A 14,306-nucleotide genomic window follows, 5' to 3' on the forward strand; every position below is an offset into this window, starting at 1 on the left:
CCCTGCCCTCTTCCCTTGGTTTCCTCGTCGTGCATCTCTGGACGGGACACCAGCCCCGTGGCTTTCCTGCTGGCTGCTGACACTGCTCTGGGCACGGTTTGGCGCTAAATGACTCGATTGTTCTCTGCTGGCAGGGGAAGTGGAGCTGGGCAGCACCGCAGCCGCTGCCTGCTCGAAACTCACTGCTCGTTTCCCTTCTGCTGCGGTTTCAGAGGTGACTCCTGATGCAGTCATCTGTTTATTCCTTTTGTTAGCGGGGTGGCTTGTTCCTCCATCCATCTTCCAGCCGATGCGGCGAGGAACGTGACCAGGGGAGGACAGAGGACGAGATGTCTCGGAAGAGGGAGGAAGCAGCGCTGCGTTTTCGTGCATCAGCCCGCTGGCACTGGCTCCGAGGACTGCAGGAAGCTCTTTTTTTTTTTTTACCTTTGCACACTTCATGGATCACGGCCTGATTTCCTCCAGGGCTCTCCCCGGCTCTGTCAGGCGCTGTGGGTGTTTGCGCTCCTGGCTGGAGCTCCTGCTGCACGCAAACCCCTTCCCATGCGATGGGAAAACCCTTCCCTTTGTCCCGTTTGGATATTTACCGTGCAGTCAAAAAGCTCCCCCACCCAACACATATCACACTTTTCTTTACTGGCTTTCTCACTCCCGCCCCCCCCAAAACCACGTCTTTCTAGCACTTGAAGCTGCCAGCTTGCTTTTTTTTTTTTTTTTTTTAATTCTCTGTTGACTTGAGTAGGCAGGGCTGGGTGTCAACTTCCATCTGCCTCCCAGCTGGAAAGGGAAGCCTTAAGAGAAAATGAGGATGCTTTCAGCCTGCATACCCAAAGTCTGTAGGGAGAAGCTGTGGAGATTGTGAGAAATTACTGATTTTTTTTTTTCCTCTCCCCCCATCCCATTAGTAAATATTTATGCTTTTGGAGAATAAAATAATATATTGCTGTAGTTCAGGCTGCTAAACAAAACATGAATGCAAAACAAAGCATTAAATAATGATCTGGCTTTCAGTGCTGTGTTTTGCCCAGCAGTCAGGGCCTCCTGTCCTGATGTACCTACCTATCTCTGAGGGTCAGAGCTCGTTCTTAGGTGTGTTTATCTGCAGTGCTGACCACAGTGGAGCTTTCACCTTATACAGGGCCCCCCATAGTCTGGGGAAAGCTGAAGCTTGCCGTGGAAGGACTCCAGGACAAACCTAATGAGGTTTGTGAACATAATTAGGTTCACTGCTGCCCTGTGAAGGTCATCAGTCCCTCCCTGTCCTGTTGCCACAGACTCCTGTGTAGCAGGTGGAAGCTGCAGAGCTTTGCTTTCCCCATTTCCTGAATCATAAAAAGGGTGGGGTTGGAAGGAACCTTACAGACCATCTTGTTCCATGCCCTGCCATGGGCAGGGACACCTTCCACCAGCCCAGGTTGCTCCAAGCCCCATCCAGCCTGGCCTTGGACACTTCCAGGGATCCAGGGGCAGCCACAGCTCCTCTGGGCAACCTGTGCCAGGGCCTGCCCACCCTCACAGGAAAAAATTCCTTTCCAATATCCCATCTAACCCTGCCCTCTGGCAGTTTGAAGCTATTCCCCCTTGTCCTAGCACTCCAGGTCCTTTAAGCACTGGAAAGGACTCTAAGGTCTCCCTGGCACCTTCTCTTCTCTAGGCTGAACACCCCCAGCTCTCCTATTCCAGTGAGCGATGGATCACCTGGACAGCTGCACCTACAAGAGTTGTTGGCTACAGGACTATCTGAGATCACATCTTTGGGGACACCTGCTTGGGTTGGCAGCAGATCCCAATTAATCACGGTAAGACCCTCTGCTGATCTTATCCTGGGGTGCCCAGCTCTGCTTGCTCTGTTGTGGTTTTGTATCATACAGATACAGAGAAACCCAGAGAGGACAGTGAGGGCTCTGCTCCTGGCAAAATGCAGGTGAAGGAAGGTTGCCAGTGACTCCTGGACACCCAGCAGCTTTGTGGTTGCAGGTGCTGGTATTTTTGGAGAGCTGTGGAAGACACTGGACTTCTTGGTGTTATTTTCTGGCACACCAGCTAAGGAAAAACCACTCCACTTGCTTTTTTGGCTGAGTGGCTGGAGTTCTGCTGGAGTGCCTTTAATTTTTTTTTTTTTTTTTTCCCTAGGATTTTCAGAGCCTGATTTAGCCAAGTGCTTCAGTGCATGCTTATTTTTAAACCTAATCCTGTCGTTGTGTGAACTCATCGTGCTTCAATCCCACCAAATCCACGGACTTGGGCGAGCACTCGGAATTCGAGCAGATGCTGTGAGAAACGCTTTGCTCGCTGACAGCTGTGAAGTTTGGAGGACCTCATCTAGGGGAGAGTGGGGGTCAGGAAGGGAGATGAGGTACGTTACATCACACTCCCTCCATGGTGAAAAGGTGGGAGACTTGTCCCTCTGTTCTTCTCCTTCCCTGGCACCCAAACCCGCGGCAGTGCGTGCGCCGGAGGATGGGATGGTCCTGGTGGCTTCTGTGGCTGTGCCTGCAGGGTGGCACTTGGAGCCTGTGGCAGTCCAGATCTTGGTGGGGACAGAGGCACCACCAAAGGCCCACCAGGTCAGGTCTTTCCTCAGCATGTCCCTGTGCCACGTTCTCCCCGGGACACCCCAGTGCGGGGTCAGCTGGGAGCTGCCGGAGGTCTCTGTGGATGTGTGGGACTGAGCTGGGAGGAGCACCAGGCAAAGCTTCCAGGCATGCTTGGAGCTGCAGGAGTGCAACATCTACACCCTGATCTTCTCTTTCCTGGCAGAAAAGCTGAAGCTGATTGTGCTGTCACTTCTGCAAGTGTGTAAGTGTGACGTATTTGGTTCCGTTCCTTGATGGGGGCAGAATTAAGGAATTGTGAGCTGAGAAACAGAGTATGTTTAAAATATCAATGTCTTTTTTTTTTTCCCCAGAATTAAGACTGCTCTGCTTGCAGCTGTGAGTCCTTTTAACCTGCACCCTCACTTTTTTTACATGGGTCTCTTCCACCACAGAGTAAAATGTCTTGTTTTGCTGCATTCCTGACTCGGTTTAAGACTGAAAGCTTGTGCTGGACATTTTTGTGGGAAAACACGTTCTCTTTTTAAGCATGCATTTGTCAGTAGGTTTAATCATATAATCATAGAATGGTTTGGGTTGGAAGGGACCTCAAAGATCATCTAGTTCCAACCCCTGCCATGGGCAGGGACACCTTCCACTGGCCCAGGTTGCTCCAAGCCCTGTCCAACCTGGCCTTGGACACTTCCAGAGATCCAAGGGCAGCCACAGCTTCTCTGGGCAACCTGTGCCAGGGCCTCCCCACCCTCACAGGGAAGGATTATTTTCTAATATCTATTTTAAACCTACTGTCTTTCAGTTTGAAGCCATTCCCCTTGTCCTGTTTGCTGCCTGAGGAAATAAGATTAAGCATTTTTGGGGAAACAAAATGCATGTATTCTGGGGGTGCTGAAGCCCTCAGGTTGCAAGGGCTAAAATTTAGACCCCTATCTTCCAAAAACCAGTGGCTGAAATGTGTTAGCTAAGCTGTATCCCCCAGCTGAGCAGTGGCTCAGCAGTGCCAAGGTGATTTAGGCTCTGGGAACTGTACATGTTGGTTTGGGCAGGGTGATCCTGCTCCAGGTCACCTGGTGTTTTCAGAGCAGCCTGATGGTACGTGCAGATCCAGGGATCAGCAGGTCGATAATCCTCTAATCCCAGCATCTTCCCTGGAATGAAGGACGGACAGACAGACAGACCAAACCCTTCCTCCCCACGGGCCATATTACCCCCCTGCCTGCCCTGTGCTCAGCAGCAGTTGTGAAGGAAGGGATTTTCAGTTTTAGTCAGTGACTCTCTGGCATCTTGTCACTTTTCCTTGGCATTAGTTTTTCTTGCCCTTGGGGAGGGAGCAGAGGTGAGGATCTGCTGCCTCCCCTTGCCTGGTCTGCTCAGCATTTACAGTGGCAAGGGGAAAACAAATCAAACCAGAGACCTGCTTTTCTTTTTTCTTTTCCTTTTTTTTTTCCTCTCATATATTTTCTCTCCACTCTATCCTTCACTTTTTCTCAGCTTTTTCACCTTTTTTTTCCTCTCACCCTTTCCTCTATTTTCTTTTCCTCCTTCTTTTCTCCCTTTCTCTCTTAATTCATCTTCCCCCTTCACCCTTTTTAATTCTGGCATTTTTTCCTTCCCCTCCGCTCCCCTTCTTTTTTTTTCTCCCCTTCTTTTTTTTTTTCTCCCCTTTTTTTTTCTCCCCTTCTTTATTTTTCTCCCCTTCTTTATTTTCTCCCCTTCTTTTTTTTTCTCCCCTTTTTTTTTTCTCTCCCCTTCTTTAGTTTTTTCTCCCCTTCTTTATTTTTTCTCCCCTTCTTTTTTTTTCTCCCCTTCTTTTTTTTCTCCCCTTCTTTAGTTTTTTCTCCCCTTCTTTATTTTTTCTCCCCTTCTTTTTCTCCCCTTCTTTTTCTCCTTCTTTTTTTCTCCTTCTTTCTCCCCTTCTTTTTTTCTCCCCTTCTTTTTCTTTCTCCCTCCTTTTTTTTTTCTCTCCTCTTTTTCTCCCCTTCTTTTTTCTCCCCTTCTTTTTTCTTCCCTTCTTTTTTTTCTTCCCTTCTTTTTTTTTCTCCCCTTCTTTTTTTTCTCCCCTTCTTTTTTTTTCCCCTTCTTTTTTTTCTCCCCTTCTTTTTTTTTTCTCCCCTTCTTTTTTTTTCTCCCCTTCTTTTTTTTCTCCCCTTCTTTTTTTTCTCCCCTTCTTTTTTTTTTCTCCCTTCTTTTTCCTCCTTCTTTTTTTCTCCTTCTTTTTTTCTCCCTTTCTTTCTCCCTTCTTTTTTTCTCCCCTTCTTTTTCTCCTTCTTTTTTTCTCCTCTTTTTTTCTCCCCTTCTTTTTTTTCTTTCCTTCTTTTTTTTCTTTCCTTCTTTTTTTTCTTTCCTTCTTTTTTTTCTTCCCTTCTTTTTTTTCTCTCCTTTTTTTTCTCCCCTTCTTTTTTTCCTCACCCTTCTTTTTTTTTCTCCCCTTCTTTTTTTCCTTACCCTTCTTTTTTTTTTTCCTTCTTTTTTTAATCCCCTTCTTTTTTTTTCTCCCCTTCTTTTTTTTTTTTGCTCCCCTTCTCCCTCTTCTCCCCTTCTCCCTCTTCTCCCCTTTTTTTGCCCTCCTCTCGTCTATATTCTTTTCCCCTTCCCCTCCCCTTTTTCCTCAGTATTTTTCCACTCCTTCCTCCCTCTTCCTCTCCTTTCCTCTCCTTTACCTTCCTTTTCTTTCTTTCTTTCCTTTTCTTTTCCTAGCTTCTGTCTCTTTTTTTTTTCCTCGCTCTCCCTTTCCCCCATCTCCAGTCCCGTGTCACCCCTGCTGTCTGCATCCCTCGCTCCGGTTCCGGAGCCCCCCGCACGCTCGGGGCCGGGTCCGTACCGAGCCAGAGCCGGGTCCGTAGGGAGCCCTTGCCCAGCCGAGCCGGGCGCGGGTGTTCCCCGATCCGGGGCCGTGCCGTGCCGTGCCGTGCCGGGCGGAGCCGCCCCCGGGGCGGGCCCCTCGGCGCGGCCATAAAGGGGCGGCGCGGGCTTCGCGCTCAGTCGCTCCGCCAGCGCTTCCCCCGGCACGGGAGGTAAGAGGGGCAGCCCTGCCGAGCCCCGCACGGGCTGCGAGAGGTTGCGGGAGGGAAGGGGGGGGGGGTCTCGCCCCACGCGTGTCCCGCTCCCCAGCCCGGCCCGTGGCCGCCGCATCCGCGCTCCGCCGGTCCGAGCTCCCGCAGCCTCCCCGGCTGTGTCGTGTCCCGTCCCCACCCTGGGTCGCACTGGGTGGGGGGAGCCTCCTCGCTCCCCACCTGGTTTCTCCGTGGCAGGGGACCGGCAGGAGCTCCGCTCCCCTCTGGGTTCCCTCTGGGTTCCCTCCGGGTTCCCTCCGGGTGTGACCCACAGCTCCGTCGGACGCTGCTTTCCCCCGCCGCTCGTGTTTGTTTTTCCGACTCGGTACTGCAGGAGAGTTTAAATGTGCTGGGCTCAGTCTCGCGTAGCCCCTGGAGGGTATTGGGTGTCCTTTTGTGGAGGCCACACAGCGTGGAGAAGGAAGGGGCTGTGCTGCCCATGCTGGAGAGCCAGGCTGGTCCTTTGACGTGGGAACGGTGAAGGTGTGTGGGTGACAACCCGCCCGGCCATCCTGACTGTTCCTGGCATAGCTCATTTCCTTCTCCACGCAGGAAGAGCAAAGCCAAGTTTGCCCACACCCCTGGGCAGCTGGGAGGCAGCTCTGAGTGCGGACAGGACCGGGCTGTAGGATGCTCTGGGTGGCAGATGGGGTGCTGAGAAGTTGAGGGCTTGGACACTGCCACGCAACGCTGGGCTGCCCTCCTGGGCAGGGATGCTTGTGCCTGTTTCTTTTTCCCAGCCTGCAGCAAGTCCTGGCAGGAGGTGGGATGAGGAGGGTTGCAGTCCTGCGGGCTGCAGCCCCAGGGACAGCTCTGGGTGTCTGGAGCAGGATTTTATGTGTGTCCCCTTTCCTTTATGTCGTAACTCCTGCCAGCTCCAGTGGCTGGACAGAGCACTGCCGGGTGAGGGGCTGATGGCCTGCGAGAGCTTTGCAGCGCCGCGGACAGAAAATGCAGCCCCAGCTGCCTTCACCAGCTTTTCGGATACTGTGCTGTCTGTAGAGAGCGCTGAAGGTATTTTTTTTTAGGAGCACAGAGTGGCTTTATTGAGTTTGTCTAGTGGGTTCCCCCCTACACCTCCAGGCTAATCTGGGTGGGAGTCGGAGCTCGGGTTACAGCAGCTAATCCCAGACTACAGCGCTGCTGGTAGGGTTGTAATCTCAGGGCAGAGCCGTCCTCCCCAGCAGGGCTCGGAGCCTGGGAGGCCGGGCGGTGTCGGGTTTTTATGGCCGCGCTGGGGACGCGAAGGGCGGCCGGCCCCGGACAGATGGATGCACGGATAGATGGATGCACGTGCGTGCAGCGGCCCCGCTCTTGGACGGGAGACAGGCTGGGGTTTGGGCTGAGCATCGTTTGCGTTTGGGGAGATCCCCGGTGTGGCTCTGAGCGAGCAGCTGGGCTGGTGGTGCCCCTCTCCTTCGCTGGTGGCCGTGATGTGAGCCCGGGCTGCAGGGGCTTTCTGCTGCCCTGTTGGTGCCTCTCTGTCAGAATCTGACACCCCACAGCCAAGTCTGAGTTTTTTCTCCGTGAGGGGTGTGCTGGAGGCTTGGCAGTGGCAGGTCACGGCCCTGTCCTGGAGGTTGGTTTGAGCTGTGGTTCTGAGATGTGGAATGAGCCTGCTGCCCTTGTTGGACCATGTGCCTTCCCAGAATAAATTCAGGCCCATCTGTGCTGCTTCTGTGGGGTGTTATGGGGGCAGCTGGGTGTTTCTCCTGCTCTGCTTGCTTTGCTGCTCCCAAATACCAGCAGGAACTGGTGATCTGTGCCACGGGACTTGGAGTTTTCTGGGGTTTAAGGAGTTTCCTTTGGTTGCTGCAGGGTTTTGAGATACAGGGACTTGGAGATGGTGCTGCTTCTCCCTGTGTATGAGAGGCTTGGAAAGGATTTGTGCTGGGGACACAGTGGTAGCGGGTGAGGTCTGGCAGGAGACCCATCTCTCTTTCCCACTGGGAGTCCTTGGATGAAGCAAGTATCCAGGGGAGCTGTGCCTGGGCAGAGCACATCCCAGCTGCCTGCAGCAACTGGATGGTACAGGCAGCTTGAGGGGGGCCTGTGTCTCTTGGGGTGGAGGATCAGCCCTGGAGGATGGTCTGTCCCAGGACAGAAAGCTGCCACTGTCGCAGCTCCCTGTTTAGCCAGCGTTTTGCAAAGTCCGTGCTTAATTTGGTTTGAATCTCAGCTCTGCCTTTCATCAGGCCAGCAGGGTGAAAACCTTGGGATAGATCTCCTCGTGGGGCCGATTTGGGCCTGTTTGTGGAGAGATTTGATCTCCCCTGACTGTGTGCACGGCCCCCCTCATTGTTAGTGCCACTGTTGGGACAATAGTGCCTTGAGTCCTCCCTGTAATCTCCTCCCTTATCTCCCTTCTCTTCCTAGCCTGTATCCCTGGCAGGCCAGGAGGGCGGGACCTTTGGGAAGAGCCAATTATGCAGATGCAGGAGCGAGAGGTGCTGTGTCAACCAAATGCCTTTTTCTGGGAGAGGGGACAAGAAGAGGGAGCCTGTCCGAGCTCTTCCCTGCTCGCCCTCCCCTCTATGCTCCCGTAGGCCCCACCAGGAGGTGCTGTAGTGGGATCAAGGATGTTTGGAGGTCCCTGTTGCTCTCTGGCCACTCGGTCATGCTGGGGCAGCACCAGTGGGTACCTCACCTTGCTGGGGCTGTGGGCATAGGGAAGAGCAAGGTGACCATTGTTCAGGATGCTGGAAGAGTCCGTGGTGGAGACTGTGGGTACTCCACCTCAAGTGAAGCCACGAGGGATCAAGGTGGGATCCATCCCTTGTTAAACCCATCTCTCCATCTTCACTTTGGTGTGTCCCAAGCCAGGGCCTGCAGACAGGGCGCTCCAAAGCTTGCTTGACTGGAGCATGGTGGTCACAAGCCAAGGCAGCTGGCTGTTGCTGGGGGTGGTAACTGTGGGCCCTGTGAGGTGGGAGGGTCCCAGTAGCAGGGGCAGCATTTTTAAGCTGCCCCAAAAAGCACAGCAGCAATTAGGAGCCCTGCTTTAGATTTTTGCCTAAGCCATGAGGGCCTGCTGGGGTCCCTTCCTTCTGCTGGTGAGGAAGTTAAAAAGGGACCCCTTGCTTTCCACTGCAGGTAGAAGAAAGCGCAAAACAGGCAAGGAAAGGAGATGCAGAAAAGCAAAAGGGTGGGGAAGAGGCAGTTGTGGAGCCAACTGTGATGGGGGAGTGTTTTTAAACCAGAGCACTCTTCTAAAAAGAAAACTTAAGCCCAGCAGACCTACTCAGCAGTCAAGCTCTGATTTTTTTTTTTTTCTTTTCTCAAAGCTGTGTAATAATCATTAAATGCAGGGGACACTTTGTAAAACAGAACTCAAGAGAAGGGGGGAGGATGGAGCAGAATTTAAATTTAAAATTGGATAGAGATACAAAGCCCTTAGTTTCCCATTTCTTCTTAGTGCAGCTGGAGCAGGGCTTGACAAGATGCTGCCCAGAGCCTGTGGTAAATGTTTTACGGTACCGTGTATCAGCCAGATCAATTCTACTACGCTTGAGGGAGTGCAGATAAAGTGGCTTAAAGATTCCCCTGCTGAAAGCGATAGTATCATCATTTATGCTGGGAAAGACAGATTTAGTCGCCTGACATTTATTTGGCCACGGTGTACTTTGCGGATTTCACACCCGGGGATGATGGCCAACCTGGTGATGTCAGAACGTGAGCTGCAAGAAAAGGGGAAAAAAAAAGAAAGACACCAAAAAAAAAAAAAAAAAAAAAGGCACTGTTTCTCTGTGGTGGACCCGGCTGAGTTTTGCAAAGTGTCTGGGTTGTTTTGCTCCACGGAGCTCTTCTTTTAGTGGACAAGAGTAGGATGTGACTGAAATGGTGTGTCCTGCGCGTGCTTTGCGGTACAAAACGGCAGCAGAAGTACCTGTTAACTCGTGTAATTTCTTTCCATCCTGTTTGGCCCGTAGGTCACTCGAACTCCGAACCGAGCGAACATGAGCGCGCTGGATTTGACGTCCATCCTCGACTTCCTGGAAACAGCCAACCTGACGGAGATCAACTGGACGTGCAGCAACGGCGACTGCATCACGGTGGACGCCACGACATGCCCCGGCACGCTCAACAAGAGCGCCCTGCTCTACACCTTGTCCTTCTTCTACATCTTCATCTTCGTCATAGGGCTGGTGGCCAACTCGGTCGTGGTGTGGGTCAACCTCCAAGCCAAGATGACTGGCTATGAAACCCACCTGTACATCTTCAACTTGGCCATCGCCGACCTGTGCGTCGTCATCACCCTGCCCGTGTGGGTCGTCTCCCTCGTCCAGCACAACCAGTGGCACATGGGGGAGATCACGTGCAAGATAACTCACCTTATATTTTCCATCAACTTGTACAGCAGCATCTTCTTCCTGGCTTGCATGAGCGTGGACCGCTACCTGTCCGTGGCCTATTTCACCAACTCCAGCAATCGCAAGAAGAAGGTAATCCGTCGCTGCATCTGCATCCTGGTGTGGCTCCTGGCCTTCTCCGCCTCTCTCCCAGACACCTATTACCTCAAGACGGTCTCTTCCAGCAACGAGACCTACTGCCGTCCCGTCTACCCGGAGGAGAGCTTCAAGGAGTGGCTGATCGGCATGGAGCTCATCTCCGTCGTGCTGGGCTTCCTTATCCCCTTCCCCATCATCGCTGTCTTCTATTTCCTCCTCGCCAAGACCATCTCCGCCTCCAGCGACCAGGAGCGGAAGAGCAACGGGAAGATCATCTTCTCCTACGTGGTGGTGTTCCTCGTCTGCTGGCTGCCCTACCACGTGGCCGTCCTGCTTGACATCTTCTACAGCCTTCACTTCATCCCCTTCAGCTGCCACATGGAGAACTTCCTGTACGCCACTCTCCACATCACTCAGTGTTTCTCCCTGGTCCATTGCTGCGTCAACCCCATCCTGTACAGCTTCATCAACCGCAACTACCGATACGAGCTCATGAAAGCCTTTATTTTCAAGTACTCTGCCAAAACAGGCCTCACTAAACTCATCGAGGCTTCCAGGGTGTCGGAAGCAGAGTACTCTGCTCTGGAGCAAAATGCCAAATGACTGCAACCCCACGAAGAAACCACCCCCCCCGACTCTCTGACCCGGTGTTTCCTTGTGTGTTGTGGTTTTGTTGTTTGTTTGTTTGTTTGTTTTTTACCCCCTCCTCCCTTTCAACGTGCTTGTTATGAACGGGGCGTGAATTCCAGCCTACAAAAGAGAGAGCAAAGTGTAATTTAAGAGTAGAATCAGCTGCAAAGTGGAAGTGGTACCACAGTTAAAAACCTTTTCTCCTCCTAGCCCAGTCTGGACTTCTCAACAACACTATGCAAATGGAAATGACTTCCTAGCAGACAAAGCCATTGTGTACCACAAATAACACACATTTCCAGGATAAGCTTTTCCTTCCACCTGTAGATTCCCTCTTGTCTCCTTGTGTATGTTTTTATATATAGTGTGTTGTATTTAAAAGCTCGAGACTTTATTTTCTGGCTCTTGGTGTACCTTATACAATTGTATTTGAAAGTTAAATATATTTTTATCATGTATTTGAAGTATATTGCTGATGAGTGTATCCAGAGTGCTGTAGTCTGAGTGTTAGATTGCCATTTGGTTTCGAGAGGATGCTGATAACTAGAGTGGAAATGGTCTCTTAGGTGCATCCTCCCTGGCTGACACACTTCATCGACCATAGCTTTATGTGGTGTCATACCCACATGTCTGGAGCATGAAATGTATGTAGTGTAATATAGCTGCCATCATGTTAAAATTAACAGTATTGTCGGAGTCATTAACTCCTGTGCCCCTGCTTCACCAAGCTGTGTCCTTCTGCACAGAATGAATGATGTTACTGCTGAGAGTTGTCTCTATTTGTAAGTTATTTTTGTAAAATAAAGATCTGCAAAAAGAAAAAAAAAATCTATGCCTGCCAGTGCTTTGAACTTGCCATGCTCCTCCTCCTCAGGAAAAAAAAAAAAGGCAAAAAAGAAAAAGTCCCAAGGCCACCCTCTGTCCTTTGGTGCAGGAGCAGATGAGTCAGTTGGTTTTTTTCCTGGTGTTTGTTGGCAGTTCCCAGAAACCACTGATGGAGGAGTGTGAGACTGCACTGGTGTGTGGTGAGCAGGGAAAGGGGTGGGAGGGGCAGATCTGTGGAGAGCTTTGCTGCTGGGAAAGGTAAAACTCATGGATTTGTAAGGTGAAAACTGTTAGGAGTGATGAAAAGCTGTGTTTTTGCAGCTTAGAAACAAACACGTGGAGGAAAACTGTGGAAGCGTGCAGATGGAGCGGATATTTGGACTAATCCCGGTTCAGTCCTCCGTGGGTTGTGCTTGTGATGGAACTGGGTGGGGCGGGGGGTTAGTGGTCCTGACAGCACTAAATCCCTTTTTATCTCCTCTTCCCTTTATGGTTTGCATGGGCAGGATTGCAGCCGCTGTGGGACCCGTGAAGCGGAACTTTGAGCCAGAAAAGCACTTGAGTCGTGGCCATCTCAGGACAAGGTATTTAATGTCGGCTCGGTGATGTCTCCCAGCCATCACTGGTGTGTGTGTTTTACAGCTCTGGATGTTAGGGCTGTGCTTACATCCCCGTTAAATCCAAGCATGCCCCTCATCTCTTGGTGATCCCAGCTGCCAAAATGTTGTGACTGTGTTTTTGTGTCTTTCTCCGTGTTCTGTCACTGCCTCCTCAAGGGTCAGCCTGTAAAAAAAACAGGTGTTTGCCAGCGCTGCCAAATCTGCTGCCCCCTCCTCATGCTGGTGTTGCTAAGGAAGCACTGATCCATCCCCAGATGGGGAGATATCCCAAAAGAGAGAGGATTTCTGGTTGCAGAGAAGGGCTGCTGGTATAGCTGTGACAATGGAATGCCAAGGTATCTTTCTGTGCTGATGCTTATACAGCAGTGGATGTTTTGAGCTTCCTGTGAGCCTTTCTTGAGGCACTGCTGAACTGCGAGGGAAGTGCTCCCTCATGCTGGCAGATAAAATTGGTTAATGCTGAGAAATTAATTTTAAATGCTTTAGCTGGGCATTGCTTCCCATGCCTCAGCATCCCTCTGTGTCCTCTCCAGAGGTGCTGGGTACGGCTCTGGCATCCCCTTCCCATCCACCCACGGGGTGTTGCTCAGTTTGGAGCAGCAGAACTGTTTCAGTTCGGGTTCCCTCTCAGGCAGTGTGTTGTTTTCACGTGGTGCTGTAGCTGGTTTGGGTTGGCAGAAACCCGTGGATGGTTTTTTCCTCTCTGCAGTTTGGTATTCGCAGCACAGTGTCAGCCCTGGAGATACCCTGGGTGGTGCTGAGTGCTGGGGAGATCCTGCAGACCTGCTGCAGAGACCAGACTGATAAAGTCTCCAGGCCTCTTGGTGAGGTGGATCATGGTGGGGACAGTGCCTTTTTGCAAAAGCAGGGTCAGACAGAGAGCAGGTAAAGGTCAGGACCTTGACCAACAACTGCAGATCCTCTCCAGGGATCAGCACTGGTGGGGGGCCCTGAGGTGGCCGTGACTCTGTGAGAAGGGTGGTGTTGGGCAGAGGGTGGGAGATGGATGGAGTGCAGAACAGTGTAGGGGGGGACAGAAGGATGGAGTTTGTCACCGTTGTGTATTTCTCATTAGGACTTTGTTTTCATGCAAAAAATTCCCCAAAATCAAACTGTAGCAAAGGAATAATAGAAAAAAACCATGTCTGTGTTCTAGGAAGCTTTCCTCATGGCTTTGTGTGGTACAATACCCCAGATGGTGTTTGCACTGAGACCAAAAGAGTGGATATGAACCCCTTGGAGTCTTCTACGAGGGAATTTATCAGCGGATAACAGGTGAGTGAAAATGGGAGTTTGCAGATGGATGTGGCTGTGACTTGGAGGGATTGATGTGGTGGCAGCTGTCACCTTGTTTGGCCAAACATCCAACCCTAGAACTTGGGGTGTTCAGGAAGAATTCAGGAAGAATTTCTTCATGGAAAGGGCTGTTGAGCACTGGAAGGTGGGGATGGGGCACAGCTTGGACTGGATGACCTTGGAGGTGTTTTCCAACCTCAGTGATTCTGTGTTCCGAAGGGTCCCTGCTTTTCCTGCTGTGGCTTTGCAGCTGCCTGTGCCTGGGGATCTCCTTTGCTCCTCTGACAGCTACAGTTGTACATGGGGGTTCAGGTCTTGCCTTTACCAGGAGCTCAAATTCACTGTTAAGGCTGGGGTGGAAAATTAGTAAAAATCAAACATAACCCAGATCGGAGCAAGTCCTCCTGCTCAACTCTTGGGCTTTCTGGCTGAAAGCACCTCCACGAGCCCGAGGCAGGCACTGAGCAAGTAAAAATGTATCTGCTCCTGCGAGAAAGGGTTTATTTCTTTTCTTGCACAGGAAGTGCAGTCCTGCTTTTATTGTTACTTAAACACAGATTTCCTTTTATGAGCCATAAACGACGTTCAGGTGTAGCGCAGTGACTTTAAATCGGCTCCTCTGGCAACCATCTAGGTAATGTACTGCAAGGAACGCCCAACTGGCCCCTTTCTCCTTGTGCTAATTCATCGTTTCAGTGCTGCTGACTGTAGATACTTGCCTTTCATGAGTTCACTGAGCATAAAAGCCAGCTGAAGTTCCTAAGAAGCACGGAATAACTCAGCTGTGAGCAATATTTAAGCACGTGGGGGCGGCGGCGGCGCTGCCAAAGCCAGTTCTTTATTCTGTTTCAGAGAGTTTCTGGATGAGGAGAGTTGAGCTGG

The 14,306-nt window shown here is 51.2% G+C and overlaps 1 protein-coding gene across 3 annotated transcripts; it reads left to right on the forward strand.

Moving 5' to 3' along the window:
- The first annotated feature begins 1,654 nt into the window (after positions 1 to 1,654).
- ACKR3 (atypical chemokine receptor 3) lies at positions 1,655 to 11,506 on the forward strand. 3 transcript variants are annotated; one of them, XM_050340534.1, is made up of 3 exons: positions 1,655 to 1,799; positions 2,134 to 2,356; positions 9,535 to 11,506. In XM_050340534.1, exon 3 carries the CDS (start codon positions 9,562 to 9,564, stop codon positions 10,654 to 10,656), a length of 1,095 nt encoding a protein of 364 aa, XP_050196491.1. In that variant the 5' UTR covers positions 1,655 to 1,799; positions 2,134 to 2,356; positions 9,535 to 9,561; the 3' UTR covers positions 10,657 to 11,506. The 3 variants fall into 3 exon arrangements, with proteins under 3 accessions (XP_050196491.1, XP_050196492.1, XP_050196490.1); XM_050340535.1 differs by lacking the exons at positions 1,655 to 1,799; positions 2,134 to 2,356 and adding an exon at positions 2,679 to 2,799; XM_050340533.1 differs by lacking the exons at positions 1,655 to 1,799; positions 2,134 to 2,356 and adding an exon at positions 5,523 to 5,566.
- The last annotated feature ends 2,800 nt before the right edge of the window (positions 11,507 to 14,306 follow it).

The sequence above is a fragment of the Myiozetetes cayanensis genome, unplaced genomic scaffold (genome assembly GCF_022539395.1).
Source record: "Myiozetetes cayanensis isolate MyiCay16 unplaced genomic scaffold, myiCay2020 scf9, whole genome shotgun sequence".
Classification (NCBI taxonomy): Eukaryota; Metazoa; Chordata; class Aves; order Passeriformes; family Tyrannidae; genus Myiozetetes; species Myiozetetes cayanensis.